Raw genomic sequence first — 18,965 nt, 5'->3', positions numbered from 1 at the left:
TTCTAATGATTTGTGTGGTATGTGTATTTAATGAGGCTTGGCAGTGATTAAGGATTGAATTCTGACATAGAAAGAAAGTACTCAGTTGACAGACAAGTCTCTTGTCTTGATCTCTCTTCTGCAGTTAACATATTATGACCTAAGGCAGGTGACTGGGCCTTACATCATCTCCTTTTGAAACGGAATTCTTTTATTCAGCAGACTATAAGTACTTACTGTGTTCCAGACACTGCTTTGAGGGGGAAAAAAAAAAAAAAAGACTAGGATAGAGAGGAAAGCAGTATGATTGTTACAGTCATTTGGAATTTACTACATTTCTGATTGTAGTATACTATAAGGGTCTTTTAAATCATTTTTTTAAGGGTCTTTTAATCATTCATTTGGCAAGTATGGATTTGCAGTAGCTTTGTGTCTTTGTAACTGAGAAGATATGAGCATGGACTGACCTTCTACTCCTGCCCCATGAATGACCCAACGTGAGATTGTACAGCTGTGAGAATTCTTTTTTTTTTTCTTTTTTTTTTTTTTTTTAAATAGCCTTTTTAAAGATTTTATTTATTTATTTGACAGAGAGAGATCATAAGTAGGCAGAGAGGCAGGCAGAGAGAGAGGAGGAAGCAGGTTCCCTGCTGAGCAGAGAGCCCGATGTGGGGCTCGATCCCAGGACCCTGAGATCATGACCTGAACCGAAGGCAGCGGCTTAACCCACTGAGCCACCCAGGCGCCCCAGCTGTGAGAATTCTGCTTTTTACCTGCTTCAGCCAAAGTAAACAGAAGTTCAGGTTCTGTGCTTATGGGGGCCCCATAGTAACACTGGGTGTCTAATCTCCCAACAGTAATTAATGATAGAGTTACCTTGCTTCTTTTTTTTTTTTTTAAGATTTTTATTTATTTATTTTGAGAGAGAGAGAGAGAGACAAAGTGAGAGAGAGCATGAGAGGGGAGGTCAGAGGGTGAAGCAGACTCCCCATGGAGCTGGGAGCCCAATGTGGGACTTGATCCCAGGACTCTGGGACCATGACCTGAGCCGAAGGCAGTTGCTTAACCAACTAAGAGCCACCCAGGTGCCCCGAGTTACCTTGCTTCTTAAGAATAGATATTGTGAAAGGTATTTTAGTTTTCTGTGCTGTGTAACAAATCACCACAAAATTAGCAACTTAAGACAACACCCACCCCCCTCTTTTATTTGAAAGAGAAGGAGGAGAGAGCAGGGGAGCACAGGAGCAGGGGGAGGAGCAGAGGGAATCGGACAAGCAAGACTCCACGCTGAGCACAGAGCACGTCATGATGCTCCATCCCACGACCCTGAGATCGGGACCTGAGCTGAAATCCAGAGTCCAGTGCTTAACTGACTGAGCCACCCAGGCGCCCCAGACAGCCCCCATTTATTATTTCATAGTGTCCTCCTGAGCCAGAGGTCCAGGCATGGCTTAGCTGGGTCCTCTGCTCACCTTGTCAGAGATGTGGTCACAGCGTCATCCGGGGCCAGTCTTGTCTGAAGCTCAAGGACTTGCAGGGTCCTCTTCTGAACTCATGTTGGCAGAATTTATTTCCTCACAGCTTCAGAGTTTGTGGAAGCTTCAAGGCCTGCAGGAAAATCTCTCCTTCAAGACTGTCTTCCAGTGGGCTCACCTGATTAGGAGAGATTGAGCCAGAAAAATCTCCCTTTTAATTGATACAAAGTCACTTCATTAAGGATCTAAATTCTATCCCCCAATTCATCACCTTTGCTGTATTCCATTGGTTAGAAAGAAGTTACAGGTGTCATCTGCTTTCAGATTACTGAAGATGTGGATACCGGGGGATGTGAATCAGAGGAACCATCTTAGCATTCTGCCTATAGTGGTGGATTGCTAATTGTATTTATTTTATTTTACTTTTTAAAAGATTTTATTTATTTGAGAGAGAGCTGGGAGTGGGGGAGGGCAGGTATGTAGGCCGAGAGGAATAAGCAGACCCCACCGAGCACAGAGTCCTTCCTAGGGCTCGATCCCAGGACCCTGAGATCATGACTGAGCCGAAGTCAGATGCTTAACTGAGCCACCCACGTGCCCCATTTTTATTCATTTTAAAATAGTAAATATGTAGGACATCTCCATATATAGTGTAGAGGGTATATTAAAAAAATACAACAAATATCCAAGTATACCTAGTATCTTTAGGAAATGGGGCATGACCATTGCCTCTAAAACCCATGCATATTTCTCCTTGTTTGTATTCCATTTCCTAGCGCACAAAGGTAATCACCATCCTGAATCTTGTGCACCGTTCCCTTGCCTCTCTTTATAATTTTAACATGCATTTTTAGAACTCTGAACAAGGTACTGTTTTATGTTGTTTTTGAATTCTATATAAAAGAATCATATTTTTCTTCAACTTGCTTTAATTATCTAAATTATGTTCTCAAGATTCATTTATCGTGTTGCATGAAGCTGTTGGTCAGTTTTACTGCTGTTTATTCTTCCATTATATAAATATACATCGGTGTATTTGCCCATTCTAGTGTTGATGGAAGTTTTAATTTTCCCAGGTTTTTGCTATTCAAAACAGTACTGGTATGACCATTCTTGTACATATCTTTTGATACACATATGTAAAGCTTTTTCTAGGACAGTGATTCTCAACGGGGTATGATTCTGCCCTTCCAGAGGACATTTGGCAATGTCTAGAGACATTTTTGGTTATCATGATTTGTCGTGGCATTACTGGCATTTAGTGGGTACAGGCCAGAGATGCTGCTAAATGCCCAGCAAGTGCAGGACCATTCCCCTCACCCAAGAATTACTCGGTTCAACATGTAACTGGTATACTGAGAGTGAAAACCCTTCTCTAGGGCAGTAGACCTCAATCAAAGCTGTTTATCTGTCCCTTGCTCCAATTTAGAAGTGTGTCGGGGTGTCTCTCTTTGTCACAGGGTAAAGGGGACTGCTATTGGCTTTAATGTTGGATGTCTCATTGGAGAAGTTGTCTAATTTGGGTTAGTGGCTAAAGATGCTTCATCTCCTGAAATGCCCAGGACACTCCTGTGTCTGCTAAGAGACACTGCTCTGTATACCACCTGGGAGTGGAATGGCAAGGTTACGTACAGCCCAGTTGACTAGCTAATACCAGGCGGCTTTCTATAGTGGTTTACAAATTTATACTCCTCCCAGCAGTAGATAAGAGTTCCTGCCACTCCCCATTTACCCCCTCACTTGCTGTGTTATAGACATTCTGATTGACATTTCTCAAATTACTAATTCAATTAAACAGTTTATTTATTTATTAGATATAATTGACATAAAACATACTGGTTTCAGGTATACAGCACTGTGATCCAGTATTTGTATATATTGTGAGTTGATCACTACAATAAGTCTAGTTAATATCTGCCACCATACATAGTTAGAAAAGATTTTTATGCTGAGGACTTTTAAGATCCATTCTCTTGGCGCCTTTCAAACATTTACTACAGGATTAACTATATTCATGTACTATATACTACATCCCCGTGATCTGTTTATTTTATAGCTGGAAGTTTTTAGTTTTGACCCCCTTCACCCATTTCACCCACCCACCATCTCCCCTCTCCCCTTCCCCCCTACCCCACCTCTTCTGGCCACATCAGATCTGCTCTCTATCTATGAGCTTGGAGTTTTTTTGTTTTTTTATTCCACATATAAGTGAGATCACACAGATTTTGTCTTTGTCTGAACTTGCCATAATGTCCTCAAGTCCATCTGTGTTGTTGCAGAAGGCAAAGTTTCACTGTTTTATGGCTGAATAATACTTCATTGCATATACATACCACATTGTCTCTCTCCATTCATCGTTGATCGACACTTAGGTTGTTTCCATATCTATTGAGAATAATGCTGCAGCGAACATGGGGATGTGTATGTCTTTCGGAGAATGTTTTTTATTCTTAAGATAAATACCCAGATGCGGAATTGCTGGATCATTGGATCATGAGGTAGTTCTGTTTTCAGTTTTCTGAGGAACCTCCATACTCCTCAGGGGCTGCATCAGTGTGTACCCCACCAGCAGTGCGCCAGAGTTGCCTTTGCTCCACATTCTCGACAACACTTACTTGTTCTTGTCTTTTTTCTTCTGGATGGTAGTGCTGTGTCATGAGATATACTTGGGTTCAGCTTTGATAAATACTTTGATAAATACTGCCAAAAGTTGCCCATAAATACTGCCAAAAACTGCCCATTTGGCAGTTTCCAGCTTATACTCTTACCATTATGAATGCCTTTTGGGGTTCATAGTGCTTCTTGAATCTGTGGCTTGATAACTTTGATCAGTTTTGAACATATGGTCATTGTCTCTAACTATTGCTTCTGTTCCTTTCTTGCTCATTTGGGACTCCAAATACTGTGATGATAACTCTCTGTACCATGTCTCTTTTATCTCTTACATTCTCTTCTGCCTCTACTATCTTTTTATCTCTCTATTCTTTTTTTTTTTTTAAGATTTTTTTTTTTTATTTGACATAGAGAGAGCTCACAAGTAGGCAGATGGGGGAAGCAGGCTCCCTGCTGAGCAGAGAACCTGATGCGGAGCTCGATCCCAGGACCCTGAGACTAGGACTTGAGCCAAAGGCAGAGGCTTAACCGACTAAGCCACCCAGACGCCCTTATCTCTCTATTCTTAACTCTAATTTTTTTTCTTCGGACCAATCTTCCACTTTAGTAATTTTTTTTTTTTTTTTAAGATTTACTTATTTATTTTAAGGGGGCTGGGGCAGAGGGAGAGAGAGAATCTCAAGCAAACTCTGCTTTGAGCGCAGAGCCTGTTGTGGGGCTTATGGGGCTAGACTCTTGAGATCATGACCTGAGCCAAAACCGAGAGTCGATGCTTAACTGATGGAGACATCCAGACACTCCCCACTTCAATAACTTACATTGTGTCTAATCTGCTGTCAAACCCATTCATTAAGTTCTTAATTTCACTTATTGTGGGGGTTTTTTCAGTTCCAGAATTTCCATTTGGTTATTTTATATTTTCCAGTTCTCTGCCAGGATTCTCTGTCCTGTCATTTAATTTCTTTTAGCATATTAATCCTAGTTATTTTAAAATTTGTATCTTGTGTTCTGTTTTCTGGATCTACTGTGGTTTGTATCTTTGACTTTTTTCCTCCCACTTGCTTTGGAGAATTTTGTCTTTTTTGTGTGCTTTGTTATTTTTTTAATTTGGTTTTGGACAATGTGGATGAAAATTATAGTGATTACATCATCCAGAACCTTATGTATCTTCTTTTGCCTTTGGCAGGCAGTTAGGCTAAGATCCAACCAAGTACTGAACTGATTTAAGCAAGGCTTCAGTCTTGGGAGGGCCAGTGTGTTTTTGGATTCTCCTGACTCCTAGGGCGCAGCCCTTTGAGGTTACAGCCAAAAGTCTGAAGTGTTTCCTCAGCCTCCCTCCTCCTCTTAAGACACTGCTGAAACTTCTGCTCAGCTTCTCAGACTCTCAGGAGCAGCTTTCAAGTTAGCAAACATCTCAAGGGAGAAAATGTCACCAAATGTCAGTCTTACCTCCTTGCATTTCCTATCTTTCCATGATTTTTGGCTTCAAAATCCTTTTTGCCTTAATAAGCTCTTGGGTGCTTTCAAATTTATGTTCGTAATATTGTATTCAGTTTTCACAGCTGTTGTTAGTAGGAGGGCTGGTTTAAAATGGTCTAGTCCACGACTGCTTTATGCTTGGCTTATTCTTTCAAAATCTGCGATTATAAGATTATAAGTAAAATGAGCCAGTTGCAAGAAGGCAAATACTATGTGATTCCACTTTTATGAGATATCTAAAGAAGTCAGATTTATAGTAACAAAAGTAGAATGATGGTTATCGGTTTACATTATGGTTTACTCTTGGTTGGTGTGTGTTCTTTCCCACTGTGTGTGCTCGAACACACACACACACACACACACACACACACACACACTTTTTTTAACTGAGCTCATCAGGTAAATTTCTTTTTAGCTATGTTGATTTCTTTAGGTAGCTCCATTTAGAAAAATGGATATGTACTACAAGTCAGAAGTTCCGTGCAGTAGCATCATAAGCATGTCTAACAAAGATTTAACTTTGGGGCGCCTGGGTGGCTCAGTCAGTTTAGCATCCATCTCTTGATTTCAGCTCAGGTGGTGATCTCAAGGTCATGAGACCCAGCCCTGCATCAAGCCCTGCATCAGGCTCTGCTCTCAGTGGCAGTCTACTTGAGATTCTCTCTCTCTCTCTCAGGTCCTGCCCCCCCACTTGCATACATACGCTCACACTCTCCCCCTGAAATAATAATAAATAAATCTTGAGGGGGAAAAAAGGATTTAACTTTATATGTTTAGAGGAAAAGAAAGAAAGAACGAACAAGAAAAAATGGAAGGAAAGGGGAAAATAGTTATTTAAATAATGGGGAAGCAAAATACAATCCAAATAGTAGGGGTAGTTCTCAATTAGCTGATAACCCAGAACAAGCATTAGGGAGAGCTCTGAGTTTGTTGCTCCTTCACCTGCCTGTGTTGAATTCATTGAAAATAATTCCTCCCTGAGAAAGTTTCAAGGGTGACACTGATCACATACGGGTTTTGTTTTACCTGCTAACCTTAGATTTCCAACCTGTTTACGCTTTAGCTTCAATACAAAGAAAAGTAAATAATATCCTTTTTATTTCTCATTGGCATTATTCATAACAGCCATAATCTAAACTTTATTTCTTAGACATTTTCTTCTACAGACGTTATTACATTTTAAAGTCTTCGATAGGACAAATCTATCTCCTCCATGTTCCTTTGAACACGTGTACTCTCTCTAGCCTTGCTTTCCTTCAGTATTACACAAGCAAGAAGCACAGTCACTTTCAGAGTTTCCCTCTTACGTCATCAGTAAGATACTCAAAAATAAATCCAGAGTTGCAGTAAATCTCCCTCATTATAACTATATCTTGCTTCTCTTTCAGTTTTGTAGTGTGTGTTAGGACAAGACGGCCGGGGTTTTTGTCTGGTCAGATGGTCTGTAGTGTATTTATAGAACAGTCCTGTATACACCTCCTTGTATCCCTGACCGTTGTAAAGTCACTGACAAGCAGTAAAGTAAAAATAGCGAGTAGCAGCTTACAGGGCAGAAGAGGGGCAGTCTACCTTCTTAGAAGAGCAATTAAATCTCCAAGGAATTAAAAGCAATTAAAAGCAATTCAAGTGTTCTCTTTAATCTCCTGGTCTGTGCTGTTTCATGATTAGAACAGGCATCCTAAAAGTGTGAAAATCACAGAATTCAATATTTTGAATACGATTATTACCTCTAGCTCCTACAACTCTATTTATGTGTAGCATATATATATGTATCAATCATCGGGGGCTTTGTAATTTGAGAAGGATACTAGAGCAGGTGTATGTTCTTATAAAGGATATAGGGAGTGGCTAATTATTTCGCAGAGTAAAATATGGGTGCTACCAAATAACACAACTTACCATAAGGTCAATATGTGGTACTTGGCCAAGTGGTAATACCATAACCAACTTCTGGAAACCCAAAGTCAAATGGCCTTGCTCTTGGCTAAAAGAATAGTGTTAAGTAGTATCTGAGCACAAAGGGCATCAGCATGTTTTAAGCTCGTCCTACGGGAGAAGAAAATTGTTTTCACCATTTCCATTTATGTTACTTCAGCAGATTTTTGGTACGCCTTTTGTTGAAAGCACCATGCTAGGATCTCTGCCGGAGTAGTTGCTGAGTAGATAAAGGTGGTCCTAGCTTTCTGCCCACACCAGCTTGATTTACATTCCTTGCCCCGTTGGCCTAGCTGATGCTGCTCTTTGATATCCCACTCAGTCCTGGCGCCTCTCCTCCTCGCTGAAACTTATTTGTGCGTTATAAGCTGTTCTTCCTTGGTAGCCTCTCCGTGTGTGTGTCTGCTCAGAAATTCTTTTTAAAATTAATCTAGGCTCACAGTGGAAAACTACAGCCGTGAGGCAACACGTGACTGTCAACCACTGATTTCTCCCGTCCTTAGCTTTCTTTCCTCCCCCCTCCCAGCTTTGAAAAATCCTGTCAATGATTCCAGTGATGGGAATTTCAGGTTAGAAAGGTAGGAAGCTGGTGATGAAGGGGGTTTTGGAAGACTGGTGATGTCCTTGAAGTGTCCCTCAAATGATTTTTTACTGGTGGGCGTAAGGAACCTGAATATGGATGAGACATAGTCTTTCACAGCTGATGCTAATAAGTTTTTCTTTCTAATACTTCGTTGTTTCTCTTACAACGTAGGTGTTTATCCATCCGTGTTAGAACTACTGCTCTTTTTCACAGACGGTGACGAATACTTTGTATGGTACCATCTGGCTGTTCTATTTACTTTTGTCTTATATATATATATCTTTTTTTCCCCCCAGGCTGCCAGTACACCACTGAATCCTTTAAGTTTTCAGTGTGAATTTGTAAAACTCAGGATTGACCTTCTACAAGCCTTCTCTCAACTTATCTGTACTTGTAATAGCCTCAAGACAAGCCCCCCACCGGCAATTGCCACAACAATTGCCATGACCTTAGGGAATGACCTTCAGAGGTGCGGTCGCATCTCCAATCAGGTGTGTCTTCACTTTATTTTCTGTGCAGTTTTTATTTACACTTTAGAGGTTTTTGAGGTTAGTCGTGAGATGAAAAATCCTGAAATTTCAAAATCAGCTGCTTGACTAATGGACATTAACCATCAGATGCTTAACTCATCTGTATTGCCAAAAATAGGCTTGATGTTTTATTAGAATGACAAAATGACTGATGATGTCTCACTGGATTCTACATATTTATAACGTTTTCATTGTTTTAGTGTTTTAATTGAAGCTAAAAAAGCAGGGCTTTTTGTTTCTATGTGTCCTGTGTATTATTACTGTTAATTTTGTGAACCTTTAGAATTTCATTTCCCGTCTTAATTTTATTTAACAAAGTTTATAAGCATGAATGGAATGGAAATGGAAAGCATTGAACTACTTTTTGGATTTGATTGAGGATAGTTTTTTTTTTTTATGTTTGGTTTCTGTGGTATATCATTACATAATAATGATAGCATGCTCCTTGTAATTGATCTTTTCCCTCTTTTTAGATGAAACAGTCCATGGAAGAATTCCGAAGCCTGGCTTCTCGATATGGGGATCTCTATCAGGCGTCTTTTGATGCTGATTCGGCAACGTTGAGGAATGTGGAACTGTATCCTAAGCTGCTTCAGTGTTTCTCGTTCTCTGAAAGTATTCTTTTAAACGTAGAGTAAATGCTCTAGATATGCGTAACTGAAAATATGTATGTTTAGATAAGCCTATAAATTTATTATAATTAATAACTTCTCTTTTGAAATCTAGTATGAGTGGTTTAATTTTACTTTTTAACTTCAACCGGACTTTTTTTAAAAAGTGGTGACTCAGTGGTCATCTTTCTCCACCACTAGGACGAGCCTCCCAAACCCAGGTCCCACCAGTGTTGCATACTTTGTGCTCGCTTGAGCTACCCTGGAGAAGGCAACGCATTTTCCCACCAGAAAACCGTTCTCTCTTTTGTTACCTCTGTCTTCTTCATGGTGAATACCCTGGTTCCTGTCACCTTCCATTAGTGATCTCTAGTTGCAGTCGTCACTCTGGTTTCTTAAGTCTTCCTCTTTGAGTTCTTCATATTTCATTCGCAGCCTCAAATCCTTTTTGAAAGGAGAGAAGAGATACATTGCTTTTAAGTTGTGGACGCTATCAATCAGTAGTTCTCTAACTATCAGTCACTTTAGTTCTCTAAGTAAAAACCTAGCGAATGCTATGGACCCTTTCCTCTACAAGATGCATTTCTGCACCTACTCCGGCACATTTACATCGTCCCAGGAGGGTTACCAGATCCCTGGAGCCCCCAGCTTCAGAATCTCTGGGGTAACTACAGACCATTTTTATCGTTGTTGCTTTTAACGTTTATCACTGAAACTCCTCCATCGGAGCAGAGGAGAAGAGTTTCTGTGATTGAATCACGGAGCCTGCTGCTTGGTTCCCCCTTCCCACATTAGGCAGCCTCTGAAGTACTCTTCCTGGAGCAGAATTTAAGAATCACTATTATAAACAACATATATCCCTTAAAAAGGAAAAAGAAATAATGAAGTCTCAAACTACTTGATTTGATAATATATGGTTTCCATAACTAAAAATATAGTCTGCATTTTGACTTGATATTCCGGTAATATAAAATCTACGTGGATTTCTCTGTTTTCTTGTATAACCTTAACACTAACCCAGACAGCAGCAGAGCTGTTTACTGATATCTCATGCAATAGAAGCCCTGATTTTGGACCCAGAATCAGCAAGGTATTTCTAATAATAGTTTACATTAAAGTATATTTTCCAGTGTTACATTACCTAGTCATCACAACATGTGTTTTAGAAGAGGTGTTGTATGTGTTTTGGGAGAGGTTTTATGGAAGAACAGGGAAGAGGGACTTTGTCACTATTTGCCTGAGGTCACACACCTAGTGACAAAACTTGTTTTTTCTGATTCCATGGCTTATTTACCTCTGCCTTTTTTTTTTTTTTTTGAAAAGATTTTTTTATTTATTTTAGAGAGAAGGGAGAAAGGGTCTCAAACAGACTCCCCCACCAAGTGTGGACCCTGAGGCGGGGCTCAATCTCAGGACTCCCGAGATCCAGACCTGAGCTGAAATCAAGAGTAGGACACTTAACTGACTGAGCCACCCAGGGGCCCCACTGCCTCTTATTTTTAAAACATTAACTTGGAAAAAATAACTGGGAAGAAATTCTTTGAATTTGAATATTTTATTCTTTTATACTATAACTAAATTTTGGTGTGAAAAATTGGGTTAATAATTAAGCTTGAATTTTTTATTCTTTGATTTCTTAAAAAGATATTCTTGTTTTGCTTTATTAATATTCTTCTCTCCTTTCCCATTAACTAATTATTCAAAATATTTTATTAAAGAATGATCCATTTTTTTCCCCCATTACAATTCTGTTTTGGAATGTGCATTTTCAACTGTAATTTCCAATTTAGTAAGGCCTGTGGTTCCAAGGTCAGCTTTCTCAAAGAGAATATAATCAACAAACCAGAGATTTCTCTACCCTAAAGCATTGACTCACAATTTCTTTTCAGGACAATAGGAAGATCCTTGCTTCTGTTTTAAAGTTCTGCCTACTCTCAGACTAGGCCACTTGGCTATCTTTGTCCGCATTCAACCAGTCCATTTTAATATAATATTTGCTTATTTTTCCTTTTATCCTGTTTTCATCAGTGTTCATTTTCTCTCCAGATTTGCAGTGCTTATTTAAAAACAAAACAAAAATCCCTTCCTTTTAAGTTTCAAAATGTTCTTAAACCTCCATGTACTTTATAGAATCCTTGTCAGTTAATTGATGCTTCGAGGATCACACCATTTCTACTGTGACATACTCAATTACTTCTTAGCTCCCAGATGTCATTGTACTATTGATTGGCTTAATAAGTATAAATAAGTGTTTTTCTTGACTGACTTTTGACCGGATTGGGTGCATAGTCCGCAGGGATGGGGTGAAGGGAGCCCCCCCGCCAGCTTACACTTGCTTCTCTCTCACTCTCAGTGCTTCCTGCCACCTTTTTTCACTCCTCTCCTTCCCCTCTCATCCTCCAAACCTATTCCCTTAGCCTCTGCCCTTCATAGCAGGGAAATACTGGAGAGGAAAGCTTGTACCTTGAAGGAATGTTCTTTGGGTTTCATCCTCAATAGTATACAACCGCAGAGTGTGGCGGATTCCTTCTAAAACTTCTGTTCTTGATGTTATATTCTGCACTTTCCAAATAAATACTAGCAGCTAAGAAACCTCAAGAGTGAGGCATAACGTTAGTATTTCACTAATCTGTCCATCTTTTTCATAGCCTGGGAGCTTTTTGAGGGGAAGAGATCTTGTTTTCATATCTCTGGCACCTAACATCGGGCCTAAGCCACTAACAATAAATACGGATTAGGACAGGGCAAATGTTTATAATTATGAATATGATTGCCTCATCCCAACTTTTTAGAATTATCAAAAAGAAGTTGTCCATTGCATTTTTCTACTGTAGCTTTTTATTTGCTCTGTATGCTTCCTTTGTGCTTAATCTTTGCATTACTGCCTAAAAGGTAAGGGAACAATTTGCAACAGTGGCACAGTAACTAAAACCTGGATAAAACATATACATTAACTCTTTTCCGATGTTGGGCAATTAGGAAACTCAGAAATGTAATTCCTCAGAGGAGGGAAATAAGTAAGATAAACCCTACTGGAGTCTTCACGTTCCTCTCCCTGGAGGCACTTTTGAGACTGCCTCGCAGGGAGGAGTAACCGATGCAGAACCTGGCGGTCTTGCTTAGTTGAAGAGATAGGGATCAGGGTTCAGGGAACCAGAAGAAGCCAGATTTTGCAGGACAGAATACAGGAGAGAGGAAGACGCTTCCCCAGGAAAGAGTTCCAGAAATTTCACAGGCTATGAATATTTGGCTGAATGCTAAGGTACACATACGTAAGGTGCAACTCCCCAAGGCCAGGCAAAAAACTACAAGGGAGAGAATAATTACCAGGAAGCTGTAAGCTGAACAGAGCTCATACATGTAAGCTCACACATACTATAAGCTCCCAGAGCCCACACATGTCTGAGAAATGTTCGAGTTCCAACTAGCCAAATGGAGAGACCTTTTTAAACACTGAGAGCATTCAGAAGAAACACCAGAAGGGTCAAGAAGACATAATTCTAAATATTTATGTACAAAGTAACAGATCTTCCAAATATATGAAGCAAAAACTGAAGAAGAAAAAAAGCAAAGCAGAACTGAAAGAAAAATAAATCCATGATTACAAAGTTCCCAACATTTCCCTCTGAACAATTGATAGGACAACTTGTCAGAAAATTTCTTAAGATATGGAAGACTTTAACAACACCACCAATTATTTTGATTTAATTGACATGTATTTACCAACAGCAGCACACGTGTTCTTTTCAAGTGCATTTAGAACATTTAATGAGATAAACCATATGCTAGGATAGAAAGCAAATCTCAAATTTTAAAGCATTGAAATCATATAGAATATGTTATCTGACAAACTAGAATGGACTAACAAAAATGATCTCTAGAAAATCCCCACATATTTAGAATTAAATAAGACTTCTGAATAACCCAGTTGGTCAAGAAATCAGAAGGGAAATTAGAAAATATGTTAAACTGAATGAAAATGCGAAAACCACCTATCAAAACTTGTGGGATGCAGCTAAAGCAGAGCTTAGAGGGAAATTGATAGCTTTAGATGTTTTTGTTTTGTTTTATAACAGAAAAAGAAAGTTTAAAATCTAAATTTCTGCCTTATCTGAAGCTAGAAAAAGAAAGCAAATTAAGCTCAAAATAATTAGAATGAAAGAAATAACAAAAATATAAACAATAATCAGTGCGTGAGAAATAAATAGTGAGAAAACCAGTGAAATTCAAATCTGGTTCTTTGAAAAGATCAATAAAACTCATAATACTAGCTAGTCTGAGCAGTAAAGGAACATGAATTACCAATATCAGAAGTCAAGTAAGAGTACCAATCCAAATCCTGTAGCTATTAAAAGCCATAATGAGGGAATAACAATAGCTCTTCATGAACACAGGTATAAAGATCTTTTAAAAAGCATGTAGAAATTGAATCCAGGAATATACAAAAGATAGTACATCAAGACCAAGTAGGTTTTATCCCAGGAATACCAGGTTAACAATAGAAGATCAAACAGTGTAACTCACCATATTGCAGAATAAAGGAGAAAAGCTGGAGTGGAGGACTTAACAAACATTTCAAGTTTTACTATAAAGCTATAGTGATTAAGACAATGCAGTATTGGCTTGATTGTAGAATAGAGAGCCCAAAATATGGAGAGACCACTCACATATGTAAACATTTGATTTTTTACCATGGTACCAAGATAATTCAATAGGGAAAGGATAATTTTTTTCAGTGAGTGATGCTAGGATAGCTAGTTTATCTATGGGGGGAGCGGGGCAGAAAGTCTTGACCTTGCCTCACACCATACAGAAAAATTAATTCTGAATATATCATAGACCAAAATATAAAAGATAAAACTGTTAACTTTCTGGAAGACTACATTGGAGAAAGTCTTCATAACCTGGAGGTCAGTAGAGATTTCTTGGGATACAAATAGCAGTTACCAGAAGATAAAAATTTGCTAAGTTGAATTTAAATTTTTAAATTTCTGCTGTTTGGAAGATGCCATTAAGAAAATGAAAAGACAGGTCACAGATGGGGAGAAAATATTATCAAATATATTCTATCAGAGGACTTATATTCAGGATATTAAGAACACCCAACTCAAGATAATGCAGTTTTTACAAATTGACAGATTTGTACAGATGTTTCAGAAAAGGAGATATGCTAATGTCCAATAAGCCAACAATGCTTAACATCATTAGACATATGAGAAATGCAAATTAAAATCACAATGAGATACCTCTGAACACCCAATAAAATGGCTAAAATTAAAAAGACCTTCAATATCCGGTATTAGGGTGTGGAGGAGCTTGACTTCCTACCATTTGGGGAATACAAAATGATTCAGCTCAGCCACTTTGGGAAACTGTTGGCAGTTATCATATGACAAGTACATATTTCCACATAGAAATGTAATGTAAAATTTCATTGCAGCTTAATTTGTAATAACAGAAACTGTAAAGATCCAGATGCCTCTCAACAGGTGAATGGATAAACTCATACATCCATTACATCCATACGATGGAATACTACTCGGCAATAAAGATGAGCGACCTATTGATACATGCAAAACACATGAATGACTCTCAAAAACATGCTGTGAAGGAAACCAGACACAAAATATTGCATGCCTTGGACCTCTTTTTATATGAAATAACAGGAAACATCCCATTTATAGTGATAGAAAACACACCTATGGTTGCCTTGGGTCAGAAGTGGGAATTGACTAAAAGGGGTTATTTCAGATAGGTGTGTTCCTAAGCTTTTATAACCTATATCTCAACGAAGTGTATTTTTTACATAAATGAATCTTTATAGGTAGGGCAGTGTATTCTGAATTTAGATCCTCTTAGTAGCAGATGTAAAAGACTTAAATTTCTTTATGCTTTGTGTGTAGAGTTTTTCTTAGAGTCATATAAATGAGGTTCAGGTCTTGTCTTATTGGAGCTTGAGGTACAGTACAGAGCAGGGAGCAAAGCTTTGGAGCCAAGCAGTTATGAACATGATGAATCCTTTAGCATTCACTCTAGCTGTAGAAATATGTGCCTAGAATTTCATCTCCCTGAGCCACATGTGCGTGGACTACAGGTAACTAAGGATGCCTGTCTCCTGGAGTGCTTGTGACAGTTGTAGGGAATAACCTGTATAAGGTACCTAGGGGAAGTCCCTTCATGGTGCTTTTTAACACACACAGTAGGTGTTAAAAGGGTAATAAGAGAAGAATAAGAACAGTCTGATGCCCGGTGTGGCTGAATTACCTATATTGCGTTTGCAAGTATTCCCGTGGAAATTTAGTTAGAACACAAAAGCTTTGCTTTCTTTTCTCACTTAGAAATACTTTCAGAATTACTTTTTGGGGTGTGAGGCAGTAGAGGAAGAAGGAGGAAATCTAGGTCAAACTTTCCCAGCGTGTTCTGTGTGCTCACTTTCCCCTGAACATTCCCGCACCTTCCCTGTCTGTGTTCTGGATTCGTGCCATCTCCACAGCCCTGAGCGCCCACCCCACTTCTCTCCACATCTTATCTGACCTGCTTGCTCAGTGGTTTGTTCAGGATCCATCTCTTCCATGGCATTCCCCACTCCCCCCACATCCTGATCTTTTATTTATATATCTTCACCGGTTACCGGGCACTTAGCCTGCGGGCTTTATGCTGCTGGGTACCTTTTCAAATGTCTTGGGTCTCCTTCACCTCATGGCAGAGGCAAGGGTTAAGTATTTTTCTACTACCTAACAACCAAAGTGATTAGCCTTACATAATTTGAAGTCAGGTCTGGTGTGAATTCTGGGCTTGATACTTACTAGTTACGTGACTGAAAGCAAGTCACTTAACATCTCCAAGCCTCAGTTGGCTCATCTGTAAAATGGGAACAGCGGTGCCTACGTCGTTATTTTACCAAATAAATGAGAATATGTAGAAAGTGTCTGACATGTTTAGACATAAAGATGGTGACTCTTTTGGTTGATTAATTGCTACTGATGTGACCTCAGTTTCCAGGAATCTGGGTCTGCTGGAGCTGCGCATGCGGACAGCGAATATGAGCGGAGAATGATGTCCGTGTACAATCGCGTCTTGGAGGAAGTGGACTCACTCGATCGGAAATGCACCCCAGTTTCTTACATGGCAAGTAGCGTTTGTTTCATTGAGTTTTTATGACACAGACGTGGGTTTTTATCCAACTCGGGCACTTCCTAACCCTGTGACTTCAGTCAGTTCACCTGTCTGCTGGTTTTTTCCAAGCCGGTTTTGTAACAGACAGGGCCGCTTTCATACCTGGCTCGCAGCGTCGCCGTCCATGGTGGTGCTTGGCACCTCTGCGGCTGCTGCACACTTAGAGGAATGGGTCAAATCTCCTCCCGCAGAACATAGAGAAGACTTCTTCCCGTCCCCCGCCCCTTTTTAACAGTTTAGCTGAAATTGCAATAGTTGTCAACCCTGGCTACACACTAGAATCACTTTGGAAGCTTTTTTTTCTTACACCCCTGATAAAAGGTGTAAGTACCCAGGCCGCACTCCAGATCAGTTAACTCTGAATCCCTGCAGTTGAGGGCCAGACGTTAGAATGTTTCAAGACTCCCAGGTGATGCTGTCCTGCCATGGGGTTGAGAACCACAGGCCCGTGAAACAAAGAACAGGGCTCATTGTCTACCTGGCGATGAATCACTTCTGCCAGGGGATGCCACCGATGTCCTTTGGTGCATTGCTTCCCCTTTGGCCTGCTGAATCTCTGCGGCCTTGGGGCGTGTGGAGCTCTTGTTCCTTCTTCAGTCTTTCCCACCACAGGACAGACTGACGCACACTCTCCCAGATTTTCTCCTCCCTCTCTGGGCATTCCCCTGTGTTTTAAGTCAGCTCGGGCACCTATACGAAAATCCCTCTAGACTGGATGGCTTGAACAATAGACACCTCTTTCTCCTAGTTGTGGGGGCTGGAAAGTGCAGAATCAGGGTGGCAGCCGGTCTGGTCCCTCTGCCCTCTTCCACCCGTTCCCCCTTCTCACTGTGCCCTCAGACCAGGGAGACAAAGGAAGCTCCGGTCACTTTTTTTCTTCTAAGGACAGTAATCCCATCATGGGGCCCCACCTCTAATTACCAACACACTGGGAGCTAAGACTTCAAAATAAGAGTTGGGAGAATACAGACATTCAATCCATAAGACCAGGTCTCTGGACTCACACCCTGGGGAGTTGTCCCGCCCTGCCAGATGCTGATATCCTCTGCAGCTCTCTTGCGGCTCCTGCTCTTCGCACTCTGTCCTCTCACCTTTTATCAGGGGTGTAAGAAGAAATTGACAAGGTGTGTTGCAGAAGAGTTAGATCAGATTTCAGGACAGGAACTTTCCTGGACATACCGCTTTCCACATACGATGGTCAATACATATTTGCTGAACTGAATCAACAGGGGTAGTTTGACATTGAGATTTGGTTGCTAAGGGACAGAGTAAAGATGATCTTTGAAGGAGATAACACACATCTGTGCCAGACATTGATTAAATATCAAAAAATACAAAGGCTGGAACGTGCCAGATTCAACCACGAAGAGAGTACTGGTGCTCTGCTAGTCCTCCTGCTGGTTTGCTAACCACAGCATGGGACTTCGTGTCTCCGGATGCTTCCTGTATGGTCATCTGCGGCTGATGTGGAGGTGTGCCCCAGGTGCCGGCGGCCGGAGGCCGTCCAGGGACAGAAGACTGTCCCTGTAATTGTAAAATCTGCATCCATTCTTTTGAAAGGGAGAATGGTGCCTTTTTGCCAGGGAATAGCCTGAGGTCACTTGTGGTCCGCTTTAGTCCATCCTTGAAAGAGGTGTCTGTCTCTCTCTCTCTCTCTCTCTCTCTCTCTCTCTCTCGGCATCAGACTTCCACCCCTCGTAGGATGTCCCTGCAAGTGCTTCCCAGATCCCTTGTTGCAGGAGGATGAATAATGTTGCATTGGCAGTTAAACCCGAAGAAAGAGACACAACATGTTGGAATCTATGTTGTAGTTTTCTCAAGTAACAGATCTGCATTATTATGGGCTTGTTGGACATAAAGTGTTCAGCACCATGAAACCAGTAAGGGTGGGATCTTCGCATGTGCAGCCTTCATGCCCAACTGTTCAAAACTGTTTACAACATAGGCAACTGGGGGCCACCCTGCTTGGCGTCAGGAGCTTGGAAGGGCAGGCCGCAGGGTAGAGCGGTTCTCACCCTGAGGTTCTTTGGGGCTGCTGATGGGGAAGTAGACTGAGGAGGGGATGGTAGACCAACTGGAATAGTTCTGGGTCCCCCAGAGTTACATGTGTTCTGACGGCGCTGTAGTTTTCATCTGCTAAGCTGGTGAATCGTTGATCAAATAGAACCAAATAGAACCAAATAGTCATTGAACGAAGAGACAACCTAGGTTCTAGTTCCAGCTTGTCCCCTTGCCGTCTGGGTGACGTGTGTCATCAGCAAAATTGAGGATTGGCCTGGGTGACCTCTGTAGTATCTCTGACGGTGTCACGGGTGATACTCATCTCCACTCATCAAGTTGGATACAGTAAATAGGTACATTTATGTACCTATGTCAGCCATACCTCAATAAAGTGGTTTTAAATAGATAAATGTGTGTAATATCTTAGAACTCTTAAACGCTAGTTGTATGACCCCCTTTACTAAGCCTCAAAGGATTCATTGTGGTGATTCTCTTCTTCAGCTTTTCTGGGAGTTTCAAAACTCAGTTAAGTTTGTGAAATGGATTTTTGAAGTAAGGTCCTCTTACTGAAATTTCAGAGTTC

The 18,965-nt window shown here is 40.5% G+C and overlaps 1 protein-coding gene across 2 annotated transcripts in view; it reads left to right on the top strand.

The window, feature by feature from the left end:
- The window catches only part of INTS7 (integrator complex subunit 7), a 91,541-nt gene that overhangs the window by 65,301 nt on the left and 7,275 nt on the right, over positions 1–18,965 (top strand). For both annotated transcript variants that reach the window (XM_044267132.1, XM_044267133.1), the window contains 4 exons: positions 8,361–8,555; positions 9,068–9,171; positions 10,227–10,295; positions 16,201–16,333. In XM_044267132.1, the coding sequence (XP_044123067.1) occupies positions 8,361–8,555; positions 9,068–9,171; positions 10,227–10,295; positions 16,201–16,333 (501 nt within the window). The remainder of the gene's footprint in view (positions 1–8,360; positions 8,556–9,067; positions 9,172–10,226; positions 10,296–16,200; positions 16,334–18,965) is intronic.

This window comes from Neovison vison, chromosome 10 (assembly GCF_020171115.1).
Source record: "Neovison vison isolate M4711 chromosome 10, ASM_NN_V1, whole genome shotgun sequence".
Lineage (NCBI taxonomy): Eukaryota > Metazoa > Chordata > Mammalia > Carnivora > Mustelidae > Neogale > Neogale vison.
The sequence above is the reverse complement of the archived record's forward strand: the minus strand, read 5'-3'. Positions and strand labels throughout refer to the sequence as shown.